The sequence below is a fragment of the Moschus berezovskii genome, chromosome 16, assembly GCF_049115385.1.
Source record: "Moschus berezovskii isolate FMDL1 chromosome 16, NW_MosBer_1.0, whole genome shotgun sequence".
Taxonomy (NCBI): Eukaryota; Metazoa; Chordata; class Mammalia; order Artiodactyla; family Moschidae; genus Moschus; species Moschus berezovskii.
Genome location: NC_142475.1, coordinates 76,644,398 through 76,666,092, shown reverse-complemented (window position 1 = coordinate 76,666,092; position 21,695 = coordinate 76,644,398). Strand labels below are relative to the sequence as shown.

At 41.2% G+C, this 21,695-nt stretch overlaps 1 protein-coding gene across 2 annotated transcripts in view; it reads right to left on the bottom strand.

The window, feature by feature from the left end:
• Positions 1 to 16,991: 16,991 nt before the first annotated feature.
• PLAG1 (PLAG1 zinc finger) overlaps positions 16,992 to 21,695 on the bottom strand; it is a 48,109-nt gene continuing 43,405 nt past the window's right edge. For both annotated transcript variants that reach the window (XM_055432491.2, XM_055432492.2), the window contains one exon: positions 16,992 to 21,669. In XM_055432491.2, coding sequence (XP_055288466.1) covers positions 20,412 to 21,669 — 1,258 coding nt within the window. In that variant the 3' untranslated portion in view covers positions 16,992 to 20,411. The remainder of the gene's footprint in view (positions 21,670 to 21,695) is intronic.

Below are 21,695 nucleotides of genomic sequence, written 5' to 3'. Positions count from 1 at the left end.
TTGAGCAAGCTTCAGGATTTGGTGACGGACAGGGAAGCCTGGTGTGCTGTGGTTCATGGGGTGGCAAAAAGGTGGACATGACTGAGCAACTGAACTGACTAAGGGAAGATGATTAAGTCTAGGACTCATGAGAGCTCATTAGAGAGTGATCAGTTGATGCTAGGACATGTTAAACTTAGAGACTTTATCCATCCCCTTCAGCCTGCCTGGTGGTGATGAGGAAGGATCAGAAAGTAACAAGTGAATAGGAGCCTAGTTAGATCAGTCGCTTAGTCATGTCCAACTCTTTGCAACCCCATGAACTGCAGCATGCCAGGCCTCCCTGTCCATCACCAACTCCTGGAGTGCACCCAAACCCATGTCCATTGAGTCAGTGATGCCATCCAGCCATCTCATTCTCTGTCGTCCCCTTCTCCTCCTAACCCCCAATCTTTCCCAGCATCAGGGTCTTTTCAAATGAGTCAGCTCTTCGCATCAGGTGGCCAAAGTATTGGAGTTTCAGCTTCAACATCATCCTTCCAATGAACACCCACGACTGATCTCCTTTCGGATGGACTGGTTGGATCTCCGCAGTCCAAGTGACTCTCAAGCGTCTTCAACACCACAGTTCAAAAGCATCAATTCTTCGGTGCTCAGCTTTCTTTAGAGTCCAACTCTCACATCCATACATGACCACTGGAAAAACCATAGCCTTGACTAGACGGACCTTTGTTGACAAAGTAATGTCTCTGCTTTTTAATATGCTATCTAGGTTGGTCATAACTTTCCTTCCAAGGAGTACAATAGGTGAATCCATTGTTCCTCGTTGTTAGTCCTCAGTATTGGACTTGAGGATTAGGTAGTAACTAACACGTAAGGCTGAGGAGGGCAAAGCCAGAACTGCCTTCAGTGTCCTTTGTGGTTTAGAAACATTTTTTTAAGAAGAAATGTTTATTTCTCATTTAGGGAAAGTTCAGGAAGCTCTCAAAGGTAGCTTTCCTCCTTCCGGGATGTTTCAATATTATGGCATTAAAAAAATGCCATATAGTTGAAGTATAGTTGATGTATACTATTATAATCATTTCAAGCATACAGCAGTGTGATGCAGTATTTCTATTGCTCATACTCCATTAAAAGTTATTAAGGGAGAATAACTATAATTCCCTGTGCTGTACAGTGTATCCTTTTTTCTTATCTATTTTATATATAATAGTTTATATGTCTTAATCCTATGCCCTTAATGTGCTCCTCTCTGCTTCCCTCTCCCCTTTGGTAACCACTGGTTTGTTTTCTGTATCTGTGAGTCTGTTTCTGTTTTGCATATATGTTTGTTTTCTTTTTTAGCTTCCATAAATATGTGATATCATAGAGTATTTGTCTTTCTCTGTCTGCCATATCTCTAAGCATAATATTCTCTATCTCCATCCATGTTGTTACCAATGCAGAATTTCACTGTTCTTTTTTAATGGTAAGTAATATATAATATGGGCTTCCCTGGTGGCTCAGAGGTTAAAGCGTCTGCCTCCAATGTGGGAGACCCAGGTTCGATCCCTGGGTCGGGAAGATCCCCTGGAGAAGGAAACAGTAACCCACTCCAGTATTCTTGCCTGGAGAATCCCATGGACAGAGAAGCCTGGCTTCAGTCCACGGGGTCGCAAAGAGTCGGACACGACTGAGCGATGCAACGGAACAGAATATATAATATATATATATATGGCTGAGTAATACTAGATACATATGTGTATATAGTTTATATTAGTAGTAATACTTGATATGTACATGTTTATATTAGTATACATTACTAGTAATACTAATATAAATATGTATGTATGTAGTATAAACTATACATATATGTATCTAATATTACTCACACTTGGTGTGTGTGTATATATATATATATATATATATATAGTTTTAAATTTTGAATGAAGTCCCAAGGTATTTCTGGGGTATCTGCCAACATTTAGAAGTTAATGGAAAAGTAATTGGGGCTATCCATTATCTAGAGCTGCTGTTTTAGCACAAGAAGCACAAAGATTGAGGAGTGGGATCCCTGAGGGTAGGTGCAGCAGGTATGAGGCTGTCCCTGGACAAACGCCGATTCTGTCAAACATCCATGTGATGCATGAGGTGTGAGTGCTACTCCACTGACTAACCCTGGAAAAACACCACCACCATCAACTGGTCCTTAGTCCTATTAATTACAGGAAATTTATGAGTTAATAGCAATTATAAGCAGTTTAAAAGGATTATTCCCCAACTTTTAAACCACTCAGAACTTCACTGAGAGTCACCGCAGGAACGTGGTGACATTACACACACAGCAGCGCACACCTCACCTCTGCTCTTGGACCTGGGGCCGGGGGAACAGTGAGGGGAGATGCTTCAGGACACTCAGGGCCCTGTCCTGGTGCGTGCAAATCCTGAATTTAGCTTTCCTGGCACTGTAAGTCCTTATCACCCCCGTGGCCATTGCTTTTGGGGGTCTTAAGATGAGGAAGGAGAAGGGAGAGAAATGGAGTTCACCCAGTCAAAACTGGGCGACTCCGACATTAGAACTCCTGTCCTTTCCAGAGAGAGGAATAACACGTGACAAAATAACTGGGAATCTCTCTAAAGGTTATATGGATCTTCACTGTACTTGGGAACTTTCTGTAGGACTGTAATTTTTCAAAATAAAAGCTAAGAGAAATAAGTCTAGATCTACCAAAAAACAAAAGAATTCCTGTCCTTTGGAGGATTGTGACTTCTCTGTTCCCAGATGTGTGAGGTCACGTATCAGTGTGGAATGGTTTCTATCACAGGTCACAGAACAGCTAATTAAGATCAGTTTAAGTGACGAAGGGTTATTCCATGTAACATGAAATGTAGAAGGAAATGGTCAGAGCTGTCAGAGGACTTAAGGTTGAGTTGGTGTGCCAGCTTCAGCATCACAGCTACATCCCAGGCAAGATGCTGGAAGAGCCAGCCATGTCTGTCCACTTTACTAGGGATGGAGGAGTTTTCCTTGAGGGAGCTCAGCCATTTTCCTTGCATATCCTTGCATTCCTCTCTATGTGCCCCAGCAGGAGTGCCTGACTACCATTACCTGCAAGAAGACGCCCGCCCCTCAAAAAAAAAAAAAGAAAAGAAAAGAACCTGCCCCCATGGATCCATAGTAGTTGTTTTTTTTTTTTTTGCCTCTACTCCAGGAATAAAGCTTCTATCTGTTTAATAAAAAAGCAACTCTTTTGCAAAAAAAAAAAAAAAAAGAAAAAAAAAACAGTTTAGTGAGAAGAGTGACGTTGTTTAACATTTTTGCAAGTACTTTTGCAAAAAGTACTTTTTGCAAGATTGGGGCTTAATCGAAAACAACCAGCTCCTCACACCTGTTTGAACATTCAGTCTGTTGTGATATGTTGTTGTGGATGAAATATCTGAAGGAAACTAGTGTGGCAGAGATAGGCACAGCTGCATTTTTTTTTATTAGTGTTTTCAAATAATTGTGGCTAGTCTACTTTGAAACGATATCCAAACTTGGCAAGTGGTAGTTTCTTAAATGTTAGTTGCCATGTAGAATTTGAAACTGTAACAATGTACTTTTTGTACTCCATAACATTAAAATCCAATGGTCTCTCTTGAACACTGGGTCTTTTACAGAGGTATGAATTTGTAACATTGGTCATTTGAAAAAAAAAATAATTCCCTGAGTTATGCAAACCTTCCAGATGTTGACACATTTCATTACACAATACCAAAAAATTACATTCATTGATATCACCACTCATCTCATCAGAAAGTAATGAGAAGCCACATCAAGGTGTGGATAAAAGTTTCCAAAATCACACTTTTCTCTTGAAACCAGATTTTTATCAGAAGCAACAAATGCTGTCAGTGGTTTCTTTCTGGACGTGACGGGCTGGCTTCATTCAGCTTTTGAGACCAATGTCTGCCAAACACCCAGGATCCCACACAGGACAGACGCATTGCATGTAGTTGTCACATGCTCTCAGGCTCCTCTTGCCTACGGCAGATCCCCAGACTGTCCTTATTTTTGATGACCTGGACAGTTCTGAGCAGTCCGGGTTAAGTGTTTTATAATGTGTCTCCCATTCGGGGTTTGTCTGGTGTTTTTCTCATACTTAGCCGGGGCCGATGGTTTTCTGGAAGGAGTCGACTGCTGTTCTCATCACATCCTGTGGCGGGTGTGTAACATCAACACAGCTTCCCCTCATTCATGCTGCACTCGCTCGTCTGGCTAAGGTTGTGTTTGTCAGGTTTCTGTACTATAAAATCTCTATGTTTACCCCCTTTCCATGCTGTCCGCATTAGAAAGAGGTCCTTATGTGCAGTCCTTACTTAAGGGGCAGGGAATTATGTGGTTGTGTGGATACACAGATTATTTGGATTTTTCTGACCAGGAGATATGTCTATTCCTCCTCCATTTATTTATATCAATATGTAGTCATGGATATTATACTTCAGGTTATACTTTATCTTCTTGCTAAAATTATATCCAGCTTTGGCCATGGAAATTCATTCAATTGGCTACTGTTTCCGTTTGACATACCTCATCATTATGGGGCTTTTATTTCCATTTTAAACACTTCTGTACTTTCTGACACAAAAAGATGCTCTAGGCTCCTTTTATTTCTTTCCCATTCCAGTCCTAGAATTGGCCATTTAGCCAGTGCAATTTTTAAAAAATCTTTTTAACTTTAAAATATTCAAAAAATAAACGTACAGCGGAGTGAATTATTATAAGGAACACACCCTTCCAGTGTTGCGCTGGCGCCGGCTCACACAGCCCCTAAGAGCTGTTTGTGTAATCTCTTCCCAGTTCCACAATGACATCATGTTGGTAGCCTGAAATTGGCCACGGTGGTAGTATTTACATGATGGAGATCAGGAACCTCTACAAGTCAGGGCTTTCTTTCCCCCTTGGAGAGTCAGCTGTTACACACCAGCCTACCGCTGCTTGTAACCGCCACCCAAGGAAAGAAAGAAAACCACAAGCTAATAAATAAAACTTTGCCAGCCACCTCGGTAACCCCTCTATATTTTCCATCCCAGTCCTCTCTCTCCAGAAGTCACTGCTACCCTGACTTGACAGTAATTACTTCCTTGTGTGTGTTTTAGTGTTTTTTATCACCCATGTGTCCATCCCTGAACACTGTGGTTAATATCATACATTATTTACGCTGGTGTATATTTTAAGCTTTTAATCTACAGGCTCTTTCCATCCCTTCTTTGTCTTTACAATTTATCTGTTGACGCATGTGGACCATTTTATTGGTAGACGTTCCCCCATCTGGATTTTTACTGTTTGTATACTTACAGGAATCCTAAAGGAAATCAATCCTAAATATTCATTGGAAGGACTGATGCTAAAGCTGAAGCTCCAATACTTTGACCACCTGATGCAAAGAGCTGACTCATTGGAAAAGACCCTGATGCTGAGAAAGATTGAGGGCAGGACGAGAAGAGGGCGACAGAGGATGAGATGGTTGGATGGCATCACTGACTCAATGGACATGAGTTTAAGCGAACTCTAGGAGATAGTGAAGGACAGGGAAGCCTGACGTGCATCAGTCCATGGGGCTGCAAAGAGTTGGACATGACTGAGCAACTGAACAACAACAAATTCTTGGGGGTGTATTTCTCATGTTTCCCTGTTCTCCATTATTTACCATATCAAATTGACATTGACAGAGTATTCCACCTAACACATTCTCTTCAATTGTCCATGAAACGTGTCAAGACAACCTGCATAAATTTCGACCCCACCAGGCTCCTCTGTCCATGGAATTCTCTAGGCAAGAATACAGAAGTCAGTAGTGATTCCCCTCTTCAGGGGATCTTCCCAACTCAGTGGATTGAAACTGGGTTTCCTACGTTGTAGGCAGATTCTTTACTGTCTAAGCCACCAGGGAAGCCCCTCCATAAAAAACAAAAAACAAAAAAACCCAGCAAATGTAAAAGAATTGAAACCAAATAGAGTGTTTTCTCTGATCACAATGGGATTAAACAATAAAGGAATAACGGAAAGATAACAGGAAAAATCTCCAAATACTTGGAAGCTAAATTACACTTTTCAAAATATTCCATGTGTCAAATAGGAAATCTCAAAGGAAATTAAAAGCAACAACAACATAGAACTGATATGCAAATAGCATATGAAAATTTGTGAGACACAGCTAGCGCAGTGCTAAGTAGGCAAATTTTAACCCCGAATTGTCATGTTAGGAAAAAAGAAAAGTCTCAGATCAATAGTCTATACCCTCACCTCAAGAACTTAGAAAAAGAAGGGCAAATAAATTCAAAAGAAGCTTAAGGAAGGAAATAATAGAGATCAAAAAACAATGTGATTGTAAGCAAGGGAGAATATCAATGGAACAAAATCTAGGTCTTTGAAAAGATCAACTATATTAACAAACCTCTAGCAACATTGTCATTTATCAAGAGAAAAGACAAATTCCCAATATTGAGACTGAAATGAGGAGTGTTACTACAGACTCTGCAAACATAAAAAAAATATTACAAACAACTCTATTAATATATGTATTAATTTGGGAAATTAGATGAAATAGATAAATTCCTCAAAAAATATAAATGACCATAATTCACTCAATAAAAAGTACATAATTTGAATTGCTCTTTAAGTATTAAGAAAATGGAATTTAAATTTAAAAACTCTCCCAAATGAAATCTTGAGGCCCAGATGGTTTCACTGGAGAATTCTCCCAAAGGCTTAAAGAAAAATTAGCACACACACACAAAAAGCACAGATTCTACAAAGTCTATTCCAGAAAATAGAAGAGGAGAGAACACGTTCCAACTCATTTTATGAAGTTAGTATTACTTTGATATGAAAACCAAAGACACTACAAGAAAAGCAAACTATAAGACCAATATTCCTCACAAGAGTTAATGCAAAATAATCCTTCACAAAATATTAATAAATAGAATTCAGCTACATAACAAAAAACTGTACATCAAGACCAAAGTGATGTTGATTCAAGACATGCAAATATAGTTCAGTATTTGAAAGTCTAACAATGTAATCCACCATATTGGTCTGAATAGGAAGTCACATCAGCATATCTAAGGACTTTTAAGTTCTTTGTTGTTGTTTTAGTCCCTAAGTCCTGTCCAACTCTTTGCAACCCTGTGGACTGTAGCCCACCAGGCTCCTATGTCCAAAGGATTTCCCAGGCAAGAATACTGGAGTGAGTTGCCATTTCCTCCTCCAGGGGATCTTCCCCACGCAGGGATCGAACCTGTGTCTCCTGCACTGGCAGGCAGATTCTTTACCACTGAGCCACCTGGGAAGCCATAGACGTCCTTACATGAGGGATAACTGCCTGCTTCTGGTAATAAAGTTTAACTGCAGTACAACAATGCTGATTGGTTTACATTTTGTCTATGACTGCATTTGAGTGGCAGTAGCCACAATGAGTAGTTATGACAGCAATCAGTTGACCTACAAAACCCAAATTATTTCCTCTCTGACCTTTTTCAGAAAATGTGTTGACAGAGCTCTAAAGCAATGTCCTGCGTGCTTCTTTAAAACTGGGTCACTTCCTTGCCCTCATTCCAGCTGGTGGGGAGGGGATAGGAAATGTGATGTCAGTCCCCTGCAGCGTGTAACACTGTCACTTATGTTTTATTGGTGACAATGTAGCTCCATGGCCAATTGAGCTGCGAGGGGGTCTTAGGGGTGCAGTGTAATTGGCCCCAGCTAGACATGCCATGAGCCCAGCTACTGTTCTTTCACAGGGATAAAGGAGTGGATTTGGATAGTCTCCCATAGCTAAAGAGAGCATTCTTTTATCGTCTGTCTTTCTCTTTTAATAATGAAGCATTTTCAAGTCCTAATGGAGATCCAACCAGTCCATTCTAAGGGAGATCGATCCTGGGTGTTCATTGGAAGGACTGATGCTAAAGCTGAAAGTGCAATACTTTGGCCACCTCATGCGACAAGTTCACTCACTGGAAAAGACTCTGATGCTGGGAAGGGTTGGGGGCGGGAGGAGAAGGGGACGACCGAGAATGAGGTGGCTGGATGGCATCACCGACTCTGTGGACATGAGTCTGAGTGAACTCCGGGAGTTGGTGATGGACAGGGAGGCCTGGCGTGCTGTGATTCATGGGGTCGCGGAGAGTCGGACACGACTGAGCGACTGAACTGAACTGAACTGAACTGAATATTTTCCCAGCATAACTTAAACATTGACTTCGGAGGTTTAATATGATGCATTCTTCTTTTCATGGCCTTTTTTCCCCATGTAATTTCAGTTTGGAATTTTTTGTTCATCCAAGGAATATTTAGGATGATGTTTCTTAGTTTTCCAGTAGTTACCTATTTTTTAAAGTCATAGCCTTTAAAAAAATTATATATATATTATTTTTTTGGCTGTGCCAGGTAGGTCTTAGTTGCAGGATCTTAGTTGTGGCACATGGGATCTAGTTTCCTGACCAGGGATCAAACCCACACCTGTTGCAGTAGAAGCAGTCTTAACCACTGGACCACCAGGGAAGTCCCTGGAGTTGGTGCTTTTGTAATATATATGTATGTATTTTATTTGCTTATTTGGCTGTACTAGGTTTTAGTTTCGGCATTCAAAATCTTTAGTTGTGGCATGTAAGCTCTTAGTTGCAGCATGTGGGATCTACTTCCCTGACCAAGGATTGAACCCAGGTCCCCTGAATTGGGAGAGTGGAGTCTTAGCCACTGGACCACCAGGGAAGTTCCTGAAGTCATATAAGAATATGACTAATTTATTTCTAATTTTATTAATAGGATGTGGCCTTAACACTTACCCTTTTGAAAATGTGTTTGCCTTATTTATGATCACACACATAAAAGATTCTGTAATACCTGGACATACATATGAATGTTGATGTAGTCCTTCAAGTGACAAAGTTTTATTTACTATATGCATTAAGTTTGATTGTATTATTTAATTTTATGTCCTTTCTTATTTTCTTCCATCTTGATCTGAAAGGATTACCAATCTCTCTCATTTCCAGGTAGCCCAGGGGTAAAGAATCTGCCCGCCAATGCAAGAGACACAAGAGACACAGGTTCGATTTCTGGGTCAGGAAGATCCCCTGGAGTAGGAAATGGCAACTCACTCTAGTATTCTTGCTTGGAGAATCCCATGGACAGAGAAGCCTGGTGGGCTACAGTCCATGGGGTTGCAAAAAGTCAGACACTACTGAGCACAGAATGACTCTCATTGTGTGTAGAATAAGCAAACAAAAAGTTCTCCTTCAGTGGTTTTTTACTCACTGGCCTAACTGCTGAGGGTAAATGCAAACTAAAATTTGAATAAGAGCTAAGGAGATTTCCAAATGATAATTTCTGTCATGAGAACTTATCATAGTACTTGGTGAAATAGCATCTTAAGAACCCTACCTACTTATCTTTAGATAGTCACTCAACTTCCAGAAAGTTTAAACAGAGCTAACAATGACCAACCTAGATAGTATATTAAAAAGCAGAGACATTACTTTGTCAACAAAGGTCCGTCTAGTCAAGGCTATGGTTTTTCCAGCGGTCATGTATGGATGTGAGTGTTGGACTGTGAAGAAAGCTGAGCGCTGAAGAATTGATGCTTTTGAACTGTGGTGCTGGAGAAGACTCTTGAGAGTCCCTTGGACTGCATGGAGATCCAACCAGTCCATTCTAAAGGAGATCAATCCTGGGTGTTCATTGGAAGGGCTGATGCTAAAGCTGAAACTGCAATACTTTGGCCACCTCATGCGATGAGTTGACTCACTGGAAAAGACTCTGATGCTGGGAGGGATTGGGGGTGGGAGTAGAAGGGGACGACAGAGAATGAGATGGCTGGATGGCATCACTGACTCTGTGGACATGAGTTTGAGTGAACTCCGGGAGTTGGTGATGGACAGGGAGGCCTGGCGTGCTCTGATTCATGGGGGCGCAAAGAGTCGGACACGACTGAGGGACTGAACTGAACAATTCCACAGAGCTTTTGAAGTACAAAGTTACAAGAATTGGAATTATCAAAGGTTCTTGTCTAATTTTGGTCCGTTGCAGTGAACGTGTTTAGAGTGGTTTATTTCTGAAGAAAGGGTACACTATTATAGAATTTGCTTATTTCAGTGCAGGAAGGCAGAACAAAATGTGAGGTTTAAGTATGATCACACAGTCTTCAGTGTATCAAATAAGCCTTTCTATAGAACAAAGATAACCCGAGCATTATGACTGGCATATAAAATTTTTTCTAGGGTCAACTTTTGAAACAGTACTTCTGTTAAGCTATATGTCCTAATTATTAAGATGGCTGAGAAAGGTCAAAGCCATCATTGCCCTTGAGGCAACAAATGTATGTTCATTATCTGCTGTATGCAGGAAACTAAGTGGACAGAGCTTTGAATTTAGGGGCTTAAAAGAATTTAAAAAAACAGACACAGCCCTGAGAAGATCTAATAAAAGTCCATAGGGAAAATAAGATACTTTTCAGTGGGTGAAAGCTGAGAAGGTACTGTGAATGGAAGAGTGATCATCAAGAAACAGCTAGAGGGAGGGCTTCCCTGGTGGCCCAGTGGTTAAGACTCTGTGCTTTCAGTGCAGGGGGCGTGGGTTTGATCTCTGGTCGAGGAACTAAGATCCCATATGCTGCATGGTGCGGTCAAAAAAAAGAAAAAAGGGCTCAGTTCAGTTGAGATACTCAGTCGTGTCTGGCTCTTTGCGACCCCATGGACTGCAACACACCAGGCTTCCCTGTCCATCACCAACTCCCGGAGCTTGCTGAAACTCATGTCCATTGAGTCAGTGATGCCATCCAACCATCTCATCCTCTGTCATCTCTTTCTCCTCCTTCCTTCAATCTTTCCGAGCATTAGAGTCTTTTCTAAGGAGTCAGTTCTTCGCAGCAGGTGGCCAAAGTATTGGAGTTTCAGCCTCAACATCAGTCCTTCCAATGAACACCCAGGACTGATCTCTTTTAGGATGGACTGGTTGGATCTCCTTGCAGTCCAAGGGACTCTCAAGAGTCTTCTTCAACACCACAGTTCAAAAGCATCAGTTCTTTGGTGCTCAGTTTTCTTTATGGTCCAACTCTCACATCCATACATGACTACTGGAAAAACCATAGCTTTGACTTTGTTGGCAAAGTAATATCTCTGCTTTTCAATATCCTGTCTAGGTTTGTCATAGTTTTCCTTTGTCACAGCCAAGTCCTTTTCTTCCAAGGAGCAGGCATCTTTTAATTTCATGGCTGCAGTCACCATCTGTGGAGGATGGTAAGATTTTGGCATGTGGAATTCACAGGCATGCTCATGCTCAGTCGTGTCCCACTCTTTGTGACCCCATGGATTGTAGCCTGCCAGGCTCCTCTGTCCCTGGGATTCCCCGGGCAAGAATACTGGAGTGGGTTGCCATTTCCTCCTCCAGGGGATCTTCCTGACCCAGGGAAGGAACCTGGATCTCCCGCATTGCAGGCAGATTCTTTACCAACTGTGCAACTTGGGAAGCCCCGGGATTCAGAGGCAGGAGCAGAGAAAGCGGGCATTCCAGGGAGGGATAAGCACAAGGAACAGAGAGTGACTTCACATGAAAATGACAGAAAAAGTAAGAGGAGGAAACGGGCAGACCGCTGTCAAGAGTGGGAAAGAATTTTCAGGGTCCCTTAAAGCACTGACTGATACTAACCTGAAGCTCTTTTCGTAAATGTCGAGGTTAGGAATAACTACAGAAATAGCGTATGAAAGGATTCAGGACAGAAAATACAACAGTAGGTGCACTTCACTCCTGTGAAAGTTAACGTAACTTAGGAAACTGGGAATAGTTGAACTGGTCTGCCTGCATTCTGTAAACAAAATGGCCTTCAAGATGTTTCTAAGGGTGTGTATTTATTACAGCCACTGATCACCACTACGTAATTCTGGGGTGGGAAAAGCTGACATAGCTTAAAATCTGAAATAGGGCATGGTTTTGGCTGTTAACCTACTTACATAATGCACATTTCTAGGACATGAAAATCTGGTTACAGGAGCGATCTTAGAAATGTCACCAGGTGTGTGTAGAAACAAACAGCAGATCAATTATGTGTTTTTCGAAACAGCATGAACAACACATTGAAAGGGGCTCCAAGAAAAAGATGAGAGTGCTCTAATTTCAGACTAAACCAAAAGTTAAACCTTTGCAAAAATGCTGCCACATTAAAACAGGAAACTTCTGCAGCTTATGTGAGGCACCATTACATTTCCAACGCTCATCTCTCCCAGAATCCCATGTTTTCAAAAGGATTCAATTTATGAACGTTTCCATGTGTGCGTTAGGATAAACATTGGTTTACATGTTAAGTATGCCTCTATAGGGTAAAGCAAGATTAGCCTGCTGACATGGTTTTTAAAAGAAAGCTGGTTCATTAGGAGAAAATCATTTTCATCGGCAATAACTGCAGTTATTAATAATGCAGTCCTACTGTAGAGCACAGGGAACTAATACTCAGTATCCTGTGATAAGCCATAATGGAAAAGAATATGAAGAATGTATATATATGTGTATCTGAGTCACTTTGCTGCACAGCAGAAATGAGCACATGGTCAAATCAACTGTACTTCAATAAATAAAGTTTTAAAAAATCATGGCAGTCAAAATACTGGTATGCAAAAGGAGAGCCCGAGGACTCCTTTTTAGGTACAATCTCCATTAGGCACTGTGCTGTTTATCTCTTTTCTAAAGCAGTCAGAACTTGGGAACTTTTTGTTAACCATTTTTTATTTTTCTTAGTGTAATTGCTTTACAATGTTGTGTTAGTTTCTGCTGTACAGCAAAGGGCATCAGCTGTAAGTATGCATCTTATCCCCTCCCTCTTGGACCTCCTTCCATCCTACCCAGCCCCATCCCCCCCACCCCTCCTAGCTCCCTGTGGTATACAGCAGCTTCCCACTCACTGTTTTACATGTGTATATATATCAATCCAATCTCTCCGTTCATCCCACCCTCCCCTTCCCGCTGTGTCCATGTCTGTTCTTTATGTCTGCATCTCTGTTCCCACCTTGCAAATAGGTTCATCTGTACCATTTGTCCAGATTCCACGGATATGCGTTAATATACGATAGTTTTCTCTTCCTGAGAAGAACCTGAAAATTTGCATTCTCTGCTGTTACAGTGTATCAGAGAGAAAGATGTTCCCACTTCTTTTGAGGTAAAACCAGAACCTCTGAAGAACAGCAGTTGAACTAGCTGCGTTAGTGTTTTCCAGAGAAACTGAAGCCATAGGATACTGCGTACAATAGAGATAGAGATTTACTACAAGAAATTGACTCACATGACTGTGGAGGCTGACAAGTCTGAAATCTGCAGGGCAAGCCAGCAGGTTGGAGACTCAGGGAGGCTGGGGACCCGTGGAGAGTTGATGCTGTAGGTTGAATCTGAAGCCATCTGAAGGCAGACCTCCCTTTTCCTGGCAGAATGGGTTTTTTCTCTTATGGCCTCCAACTGATGAGATGAGGCCCACCCACATTATGGAGGACAGTCTGTTTTATTTAAAGTCAGCTGACTATAAATGTTAATCACATCTAACAAAGAACCTCCACAGCAACAGCTAGACCGGTGTTTGACTAGACCAGGCATCCAGGCTGGGTACAACAGCCAAGCCGAGTGGACACATAAAATTAACCATCACGCTAGTCAGGAGTCAAACATCTTCAATACACAGATTTATTATTGACCTCTGTGTTGAATAAAAAGCAGGTGAAGTCGAGACATTCGGGGCTTGGTTGTTTTTAGTTTTAGCCCGAAACCACCAATATTTGATCATTTTTGATCTACAAAAAAGGGTAACTGGGTACAACTCAATACAGCATTTACACTTTCCCACTGTTGTAATGATGGTGTCATCTTCATTCCAATGGTTCATCAGGAAACCAGTCTCTTTCTATAAAGCTGACTCATTGGGAACAGCCCAGGACTTTGCATGAAGAGATGCTTTCTGCTTAAGAAATGCTCATTTAAGGAAAAGTGGCAGCAAAAACTCAAGCTGTCTATAGTTAGACTGAAGTTTTCCTCCCCTTAATGATAAACCACCAGAACGAACTTTTCTTCTAACAAAAACCTGAATGAAGAAGTCTTTTAGCCACACTGGATCTATGGTGCAGTGCTTATGCTTAATGCTTTGCTTAAACTGCACTTCTAATTGCTTTTCCATAAGGGAGAATACACCTTAAGTGAATTAACCCCAAACATCCTTTTTCAGAGTATTCTGACTATAAAAAGCAATAGCACTTTCCCTTCTATAAAAAGTCATGCATTTCATATGCGTGAATTTAAATAAAAATGTATGTAGTGTGAATGCTAAGAATTAACAAAGAAATGCTTTTAGATTTGCTGGAATTAAGTATGTGAAAAAAGGAACTGCCAAATGGGGAGTCACTGCATTTACTTTACCTCTCTGAAGGTAGAGAACCTTAGGACAAGAAAGTCAAAGGTGAAGAAGCAATTTTTCCTATCATACTGAAAGAGGTGCTATGAGAAATAAAAAAAAAAAATTTTTTTTCCTGCCACTGGTTCCTGGCCAGATTATTAACTGGATTTTCAGAATTAATCTCTTTCTTTCAAAGATGCATCACTGTTTAACTGATGAATTTTGAGACGAAATGACATCTGTGAGCTCATCACATTGGTCCAGGTGAATGGTCAAGGGAGGGTTTTCAGCAAAGTTTTAGACACGTAGCCCAAAGAGAACGTCTAAAAAGATAATTTACAGGACTGACAGTAAGTGCCAAATGAATGCTTAATGCCAATTTTATCTCATATGAATAAGAAACATGATTGATCTATACATTCTAACAGCGTTTGGGAGATTCTTTGTTTGAATTCTCGCCTGGATTAAAGTTTTGATGCACAACATTTTGACTTTTTTATTTACAATTTCTATCCTTCCTTTCAAGGTACAAAAGTTTTAAGACAAAACAAAAGAAACCCTAGAACTTTACATTTCAACAACCAAGTATTGTCCTAGAGGCAGCTATTAGAATCTTATATTTATCAAATGAGAAAATATTTAAAATTCAAAGGGAAAAAATGTTATACCAAATAGAAATTTATCTGTTATAATTTCAGGAAGATCTACATTATCTAAAGCCATTCTATAATTTTTATTCATATATTTTTGTGGAGTTCACATATCTTTTTCTTACAGCAAACATAACACTGTAGGCCACGAGAAGCTGCAGTACTATTGTTTAATTAGCAGCAAATGAATATTTTATAACTGGGTAACTGGACAATAAATAGCCTGCTTCTTTGGATGTGGATGTTTAAAATGTCGTCTCGCTGCAGCTTCATAATGTGATTGCTATTTTACAGAGCTTATACACACACAGAAAATATGATCTTTGTCTATATTTTATACAAACACAACAGTAGTTTGTGAATACATTTTAAGTACATGATATACAGGATAAGCCACTTGATTTCCCGGTATCACAGAAGAGCAAATTTTAAATGCAATAAAAATATACAAAATGCAGCCTGGAATGCAGTTTCTCTTTTCTATTTTGACTCAAAACTTTATCATCAGAACATTTTTAGAGTACTAGTCCAAACACTTTTTCGTCAGCTAAAAATACAATTTCAGCAGTCCAGCTTATGTTCAGGCATGATGCAATCCATTTCCGAATGGATGCCCAGTTTTTGTTAAATTCAAAGGGCTGTTAGTAACGTACAGCACGTTCTTCACTCCACACCGTATTATAAAGCCCATGTTTCTTTCCGAGTCACGGTCACCTTTGTGGACAAAGCTGGGTTTGTTCTGGTGTAACATTTGCACGTCCAAGGCTTCCTTTCGCAAGTGCACGTGAATACATTGTGGTGGGTGGTGTAACAGTCTTGTTAAAGACAAATGAAGTCACAGTATAAAAATATATTGTACACCTTTACACCTAATGTAGTCCTTTTTTTTTTCCTATGGATAAAAAAAAAAATACGACTGAACGAGACAGAGAAGTCTGTAGCACCATGAAGAGTTGTATCCCAAGTTACATTAGCAGCATGATCCAACAGAATATTGAAGGAGTGTTTCTGAGAAGATACACATTCATTCTGGGTCATCTGTACCACTGAAGCTTATACAATGAAGTGTTTTACACATTAGCAATAGTTCCACCCTTTCTAAGCTTATCAAAAGACACTGCCTTCCATCCTCAGAGGGTTGACAATACTGCAGAAGGGCCGGGGGTGATAGGAACGTGCCTTGCCCGTTGTGGGTCGTATCATTTGGATGTATATAGGATCAGAAAGGAGCTCTGTGTGGGTTCTCAGCACAGAGCTACACAACACAGCTTAACGTGGATCTGTGGGATCACCACACTATCTGTGTGATTGACGTGGCTGCTGACACAGTGGGGGAAACTAAGACAACGTCTTGACGTAGGCACTCATTTCTCAGAGGTAACAGTCTGCCATTGCTAACGAAGAATACGTGACGTCTAAAAAATCTCCTCCAATGTCACCTGGATCTCAGTAGGCTGGAAGCAACTTGGGTGAATATTTTTTTTTTTTTGTATTTTAACTTACATACTGGGAAGACAGTGTGTTTTGAGACACGTAAACCTTGTAAAAAAATAAACCATTGTAAAACCTTATGAAAAGACACACACTGATTCTGTGCAATATAGCAAATTGATAAGAAAACACTGTAAAACTGTACCTGTTTAAAATACCGTCTACCATTCTTGAACACAAAGCATTATATATCAAAGGCCTATATATCTATCCTCTAATGGCACTTGAAACAAATTATAATAAGTCTTAAAATAAAAGGCATAACCTATAAGAAAGTTTTTCTGTAAAGGTTTAGATTCGTTTTGAAAGTGCTATATCTTGTAATATGTGTAGTATAGAGGTTGACCAAGCTCTATTTTTTAAAAAAATATTGGCCTATATATGTGTATTGCTTACTAGATGAATAATCCTGAAAATATGTACTCTTTAACATTCATTATTAGCTTAATAAAGCAGTCAGCTCTGGCTCATGTTTTCAGTCAGTATATGGTTTTTAAAAACCGCTACTGTCCAAATTAACACAATATATCACTATGTTGCACAAGTGACTAAGAAGAATAAAACACAAGCAACACATCGGCAAAAATACATAGTTTGGAAGAAACACCTACATGAAATTAACAAGATGCACAAAGAGTAGCGCGTGATCAGTCAGGACATGAACAACGGAACTTGGTAACAGGGTTTTAAGATGCACTTTGTAGCAGTGACCAGTAGCTATCACGGTGATGTTTGGGTCCATCCGTGGAGAATATTGCTTATAGTGTCAGTATCCTTCCATGCTCCTGCTTCGGTATCTGGTGACCTTAATTTGTACAAACACGTGGAAGGTCAAACTGAATGAGGTTCAATATCTTGTCTGAGGTCCAAATTCTAAACTGAAATATTTTTACTTAATAACAATCCCTTTAAAAAAAAGAAAAAAAGAAAAAAACAAACCCAAGCAAAGGCACTACTAGAAATTTTGAGGATGATGATTCTGGCCACTGGAGAATGAAAACAGAATTGGCAATAATTATTTTTAATCACATCCAGTTGACATCAAAAGTGTCAATTTTCTTTTTAAGGAAAAAAAAAAAAAAGAGCCAGTTCGGTGTTACAGCCTTGTCAGACCATTGTGCAATTAAAATAAAATGAGTCTACCTCATGTTTAATAGAGATTCTCTAAAAGGGGGTTTAGTGACCACTACAGTCAGTTTAAAAAATGAATGAGCTCAATTCCCTCTTACTTGGAAGTATGATTTCAAGTCTGTGGGAAAGGAATAGGCAAAGGGGTGTGTACACGTGAAAATAGAGTCCACAATTTCAGCCCTGGTGCCCTGGAAGGTACGCTGGGCGAGAATTAGGCTAAAAATATATATATACACCTACATGGCGCCATTCCCCATTTCCAAAATGCTTTATTTAATAAATCCTGGTACTCCCTTTTTACTTTTTTATTAGCAGTGAAATACAGCCCACTAAAAGGCCAACATCTCAGTTCGTTCATCTGACTTCTCTTTTAGCAAATTTTAGACAAAAATAAAGTAGTGCTTCCACACTTGTGATTCGTGATTTCTATTTAAAAACAGGTTTTCTATTTATTTGTGCTCTGTCACCAAAATTTTTTTTCTTTTTTCTTTTCCTCTCGACGGTGATTAAAGCAATACTGAACACTAATCATTCAACTAATGATTTAAGTAAGCAATCTGTTTCATAGAAACTAAAGCGGGCAGCAACACAGCAGAGCTAAAAGCCTACTTTGAGAGCAGTCTCCTAGGCAAACGCTCAGGAGCAGTTTGAAAAATTTTTTAATGTATTTCCTTATTAACATATATAATTTTAATGACTTTGGAACACACTTTTTTTTTAATAAAATGTGACTTTTAATAATAAAATTTAAATACATATGTATAAAAACTACTGCTCCTGGGATTTAAAAAAAAACAAAAACAAATAGGAGCATGATAAAAATACTGGAGCCAAAGCTCCGTACGAGAGCAACTCTGATTCTATGAAGTGCGATACACGTGTGTGTACATATATATAATATATAGTGAAACCCCCATTTACATTATTACAATTTACATCTCTCCACAAATTATACTACTCCCCAATAGTTTAAATAATGTATTATATTCAGTAATCTGCACTCATCTTTAGAACTTCTTGGTAAACATGGAAATCCGCAGTGATAGCTGGCCCTGTCAAAGGGAAGAGAAGCTTCCACACAGGGCTCATGAGTGCTCAGAAATATTTTTTTTTTAAAGAGATATATACTCTTCTATAAACCCTCCCTCCTCAAACCCACCCCTACAGACAGGGTCCCCAAATAAGGTGTTAACAAGTGCTTAATAAGATATGTTTCTTCGGGTGACGCCCCAACTGATTATTAGAAAAATAGAATAATATTTTGACCTTTGAGAAAATGTGCTGGTTGTCTCAAGTGAGGAAAGCCTGTAATAACTACTGTATTCACCGAACACCACGCTCTTGTTATTTTTCACATCACCTAAGACAGTGCTTGTTTTACTGTGCTCTTCTCCCTCCCTCTGCAAACTCAGCTTCTTTGTGAGGTTCCTCCCACTTTCCCAGGGACTTGTAAAAGTGGGCTTTACTGTATATACTTTTAGTCACTTAAATTTTGTGATCATTCCTCAAATAGTTTTCGAATGCATTTAAAGTCTCTGTCCAAAAACAGCAGGGAAAAATGAATTAACAGTGAATAAGAAAGTACCACAGTGTGTTGGGGGGGTGGTTGGCTAGCAGGGTTGTTCTGATTTCTGCTTTCAGTGCTCAGGGAGAGAAAACTGAATCAAAGGGAGCAAGAAGTGATGTAAGTGATATGCTATGACTTGACCCCTCATTTCCACCCTGGCAGCAGGGGACGTGGTCCCCAGACAAGTCCCTGGCAGAGTGGCAGGCCTCGCACTGGTCTCCCTGCCTGGTGTCTCTCACCCTAGAAGATGGGACAGCCCCACCCCTGGGATAAGCACACCTGTGTTCCCCAACAGCTCTGGACTCTGGACCAATTATGCAGTGAGAAGCCAAGGGAAACGGCTGGCTGTCCTTGACCTACCCTCTGGCCATGAAAGGTGGAGAAGATGAAAGAGACACACTAAAGACTGACGCTGAAGACTCTTGACGCCACAGACTATCAGCATGAATGCAAGAAAGACAGCAACAAGGATAAAACGTGGCAAACATCCTGTGTACTAATTTAAGGCCAACTCTTAAGTAACATGGACTGCCGTGTCACCTTCTGAGGGGGTCTCTGTTTGCTACAAATACTGGTGCGCTTTGTGTCTAGGATTTATTTTTCTTATATGTGCATAAAAAAGACAGCAAACATGTGAGCCAGACAATAGCAAGTCTTCAAAATATACTGACCTGAAATTATGGTTATATCTAAGAAACATATGCTATGTCCCCAGACTGGATTCTAAATTCATTTGAAGCATTTCCTTATTAATCCATTTAGAGGCTAGTAAATTTTTTTAAACTCTCAGGTCATTCATGTACGTTTTAGAAAACTTACATTCTGTAGCAAAATAGTTTTAAGGAGCCAAATGTCAAAAGGTAGAGCCATTGATCTCGGACAAAAATGCAAAGTTTAAGATCTAACAGTAAGTCAGAACATGGGATTTGTAAGACTTGACTGCTAATAATGGCTTTCCTATGTGAGAAATCGTCTTAAAATATGACAGTTGGCAGTGAATCTGGACAAAATACCCAGGTAAACATAGCTGAACACAAATGGTTCTGAAGCTCATTTAAAAAGCTAGTTTCTATTTTATACTGGCTTAATGAAAATTGGTACTATACAGAAGCAGAAACTGTGATACTGTCTTAAAGTAGGCACTAAAACCAGAACGGTCAGCTAAGGCAGGGCTGCACGTATGTTTCGGCCATCGATGCGCACGGTGGGGCTCTACTGGAAAGCCTGGTGGAAACGGGGCAGGGTTGTGCTCGTGCTCAGACTACTGGTAAAGGCTGCGGACAGCGAGTGCAGAGAGCCCAGCCCTATGGTGCTGGCAGGATCCGGCAGGTCCTGGCTCTGCGGGGGGAGCTGAGACACCGAAGAGTGTGCCTCCTCCTGGGAGTAACTCATCCCCAGGCTCCCCACCGAGATCGGGTTATAGGGAGGGCCGTTTAATGGTATGAAATTGAACAACTGAGAGAAATCCAATGCTGGTGTGTTCAGGGGGTCACTGATGGAAATGGAGCTTTTGGACAGGGAGAGGTCCCCCGCGCTGTCCTCCAGGGACCCGAGCTGCGGCTCCAACCCCAGTTTGGACGAGGACGCTGGAGAGTCCTGGGAGGAGGAGGGCATGCCGCCCTGCAGCTCCATCAGGTAGCTCTCAATCTCCCCCTTCAAGGGCTGTTCTTTTTCGGGAATAGAGATGGCATATGAGGTAGAACTGAACGGGTACTTGAAGGAAAGGTGGTGGGAGGGGTGGACAGCATCCATGTCTATGGGGCACGTCATGCCCAAAGGCAGGGTGGTGATCATCTGGTGGGCAGAGCCTGAGCTCTGCACGGACTGGAACGGAGTGTTGTAGAGGTTCAGCTGCAGCGTGCTGGGGAACGGCTTGGACAGCAGCTCGCTGGAGGGCAGCGACATCACCGGGAGGAGCTCGTCCTTGATGGGCACCGACACGTTGCAGGTGAAGGGGTCCAGGAAGTCCACGGGCTCCGTCTTGACCTTCAGGAGCTCCTGGCTGTGGCTCTTCTTCATGTGCCGCGTCAGGTGGTCCTTGCGCCCGAACCTCTGGGCGCAGTACTGGCAGAGGAAGTCCTTCCTCCCCGTGTGCACCACCATGTGTCGGCGCACATCCTTGCGCGTGTAGAAGCGGCGCTCGCAGTGCTCGCACGGGTGCTTCTTCTCCTTCACGCCGCCCGCCGACTTGCCCGCGTGCGACTTCAGGTGCTCCAGCAGCACGCCGGTGCTCTCGAACGCCTGCAGGCACACCTTGCAGGTGAGGTCGCCGCTCGTGGCCGCGTGCAGGGCCAGGTGCCGCTTGAAGCCCAGCTTGGTGTTGTAGCTCTTGCCGCACTCTTCGCACTTGAACGTCTCTTTGTTGGGGTCGTGCGTGTGCAGGTGGTTCTTCAGGTGGTCCTTCCGGTGAAACATTTTCTCGCAATAGTTACACTTGTGGGTTTTCTCAGGAGAGTGCGTAGCCATGTGCCTTGAACACAGACATATTCTGTCAGC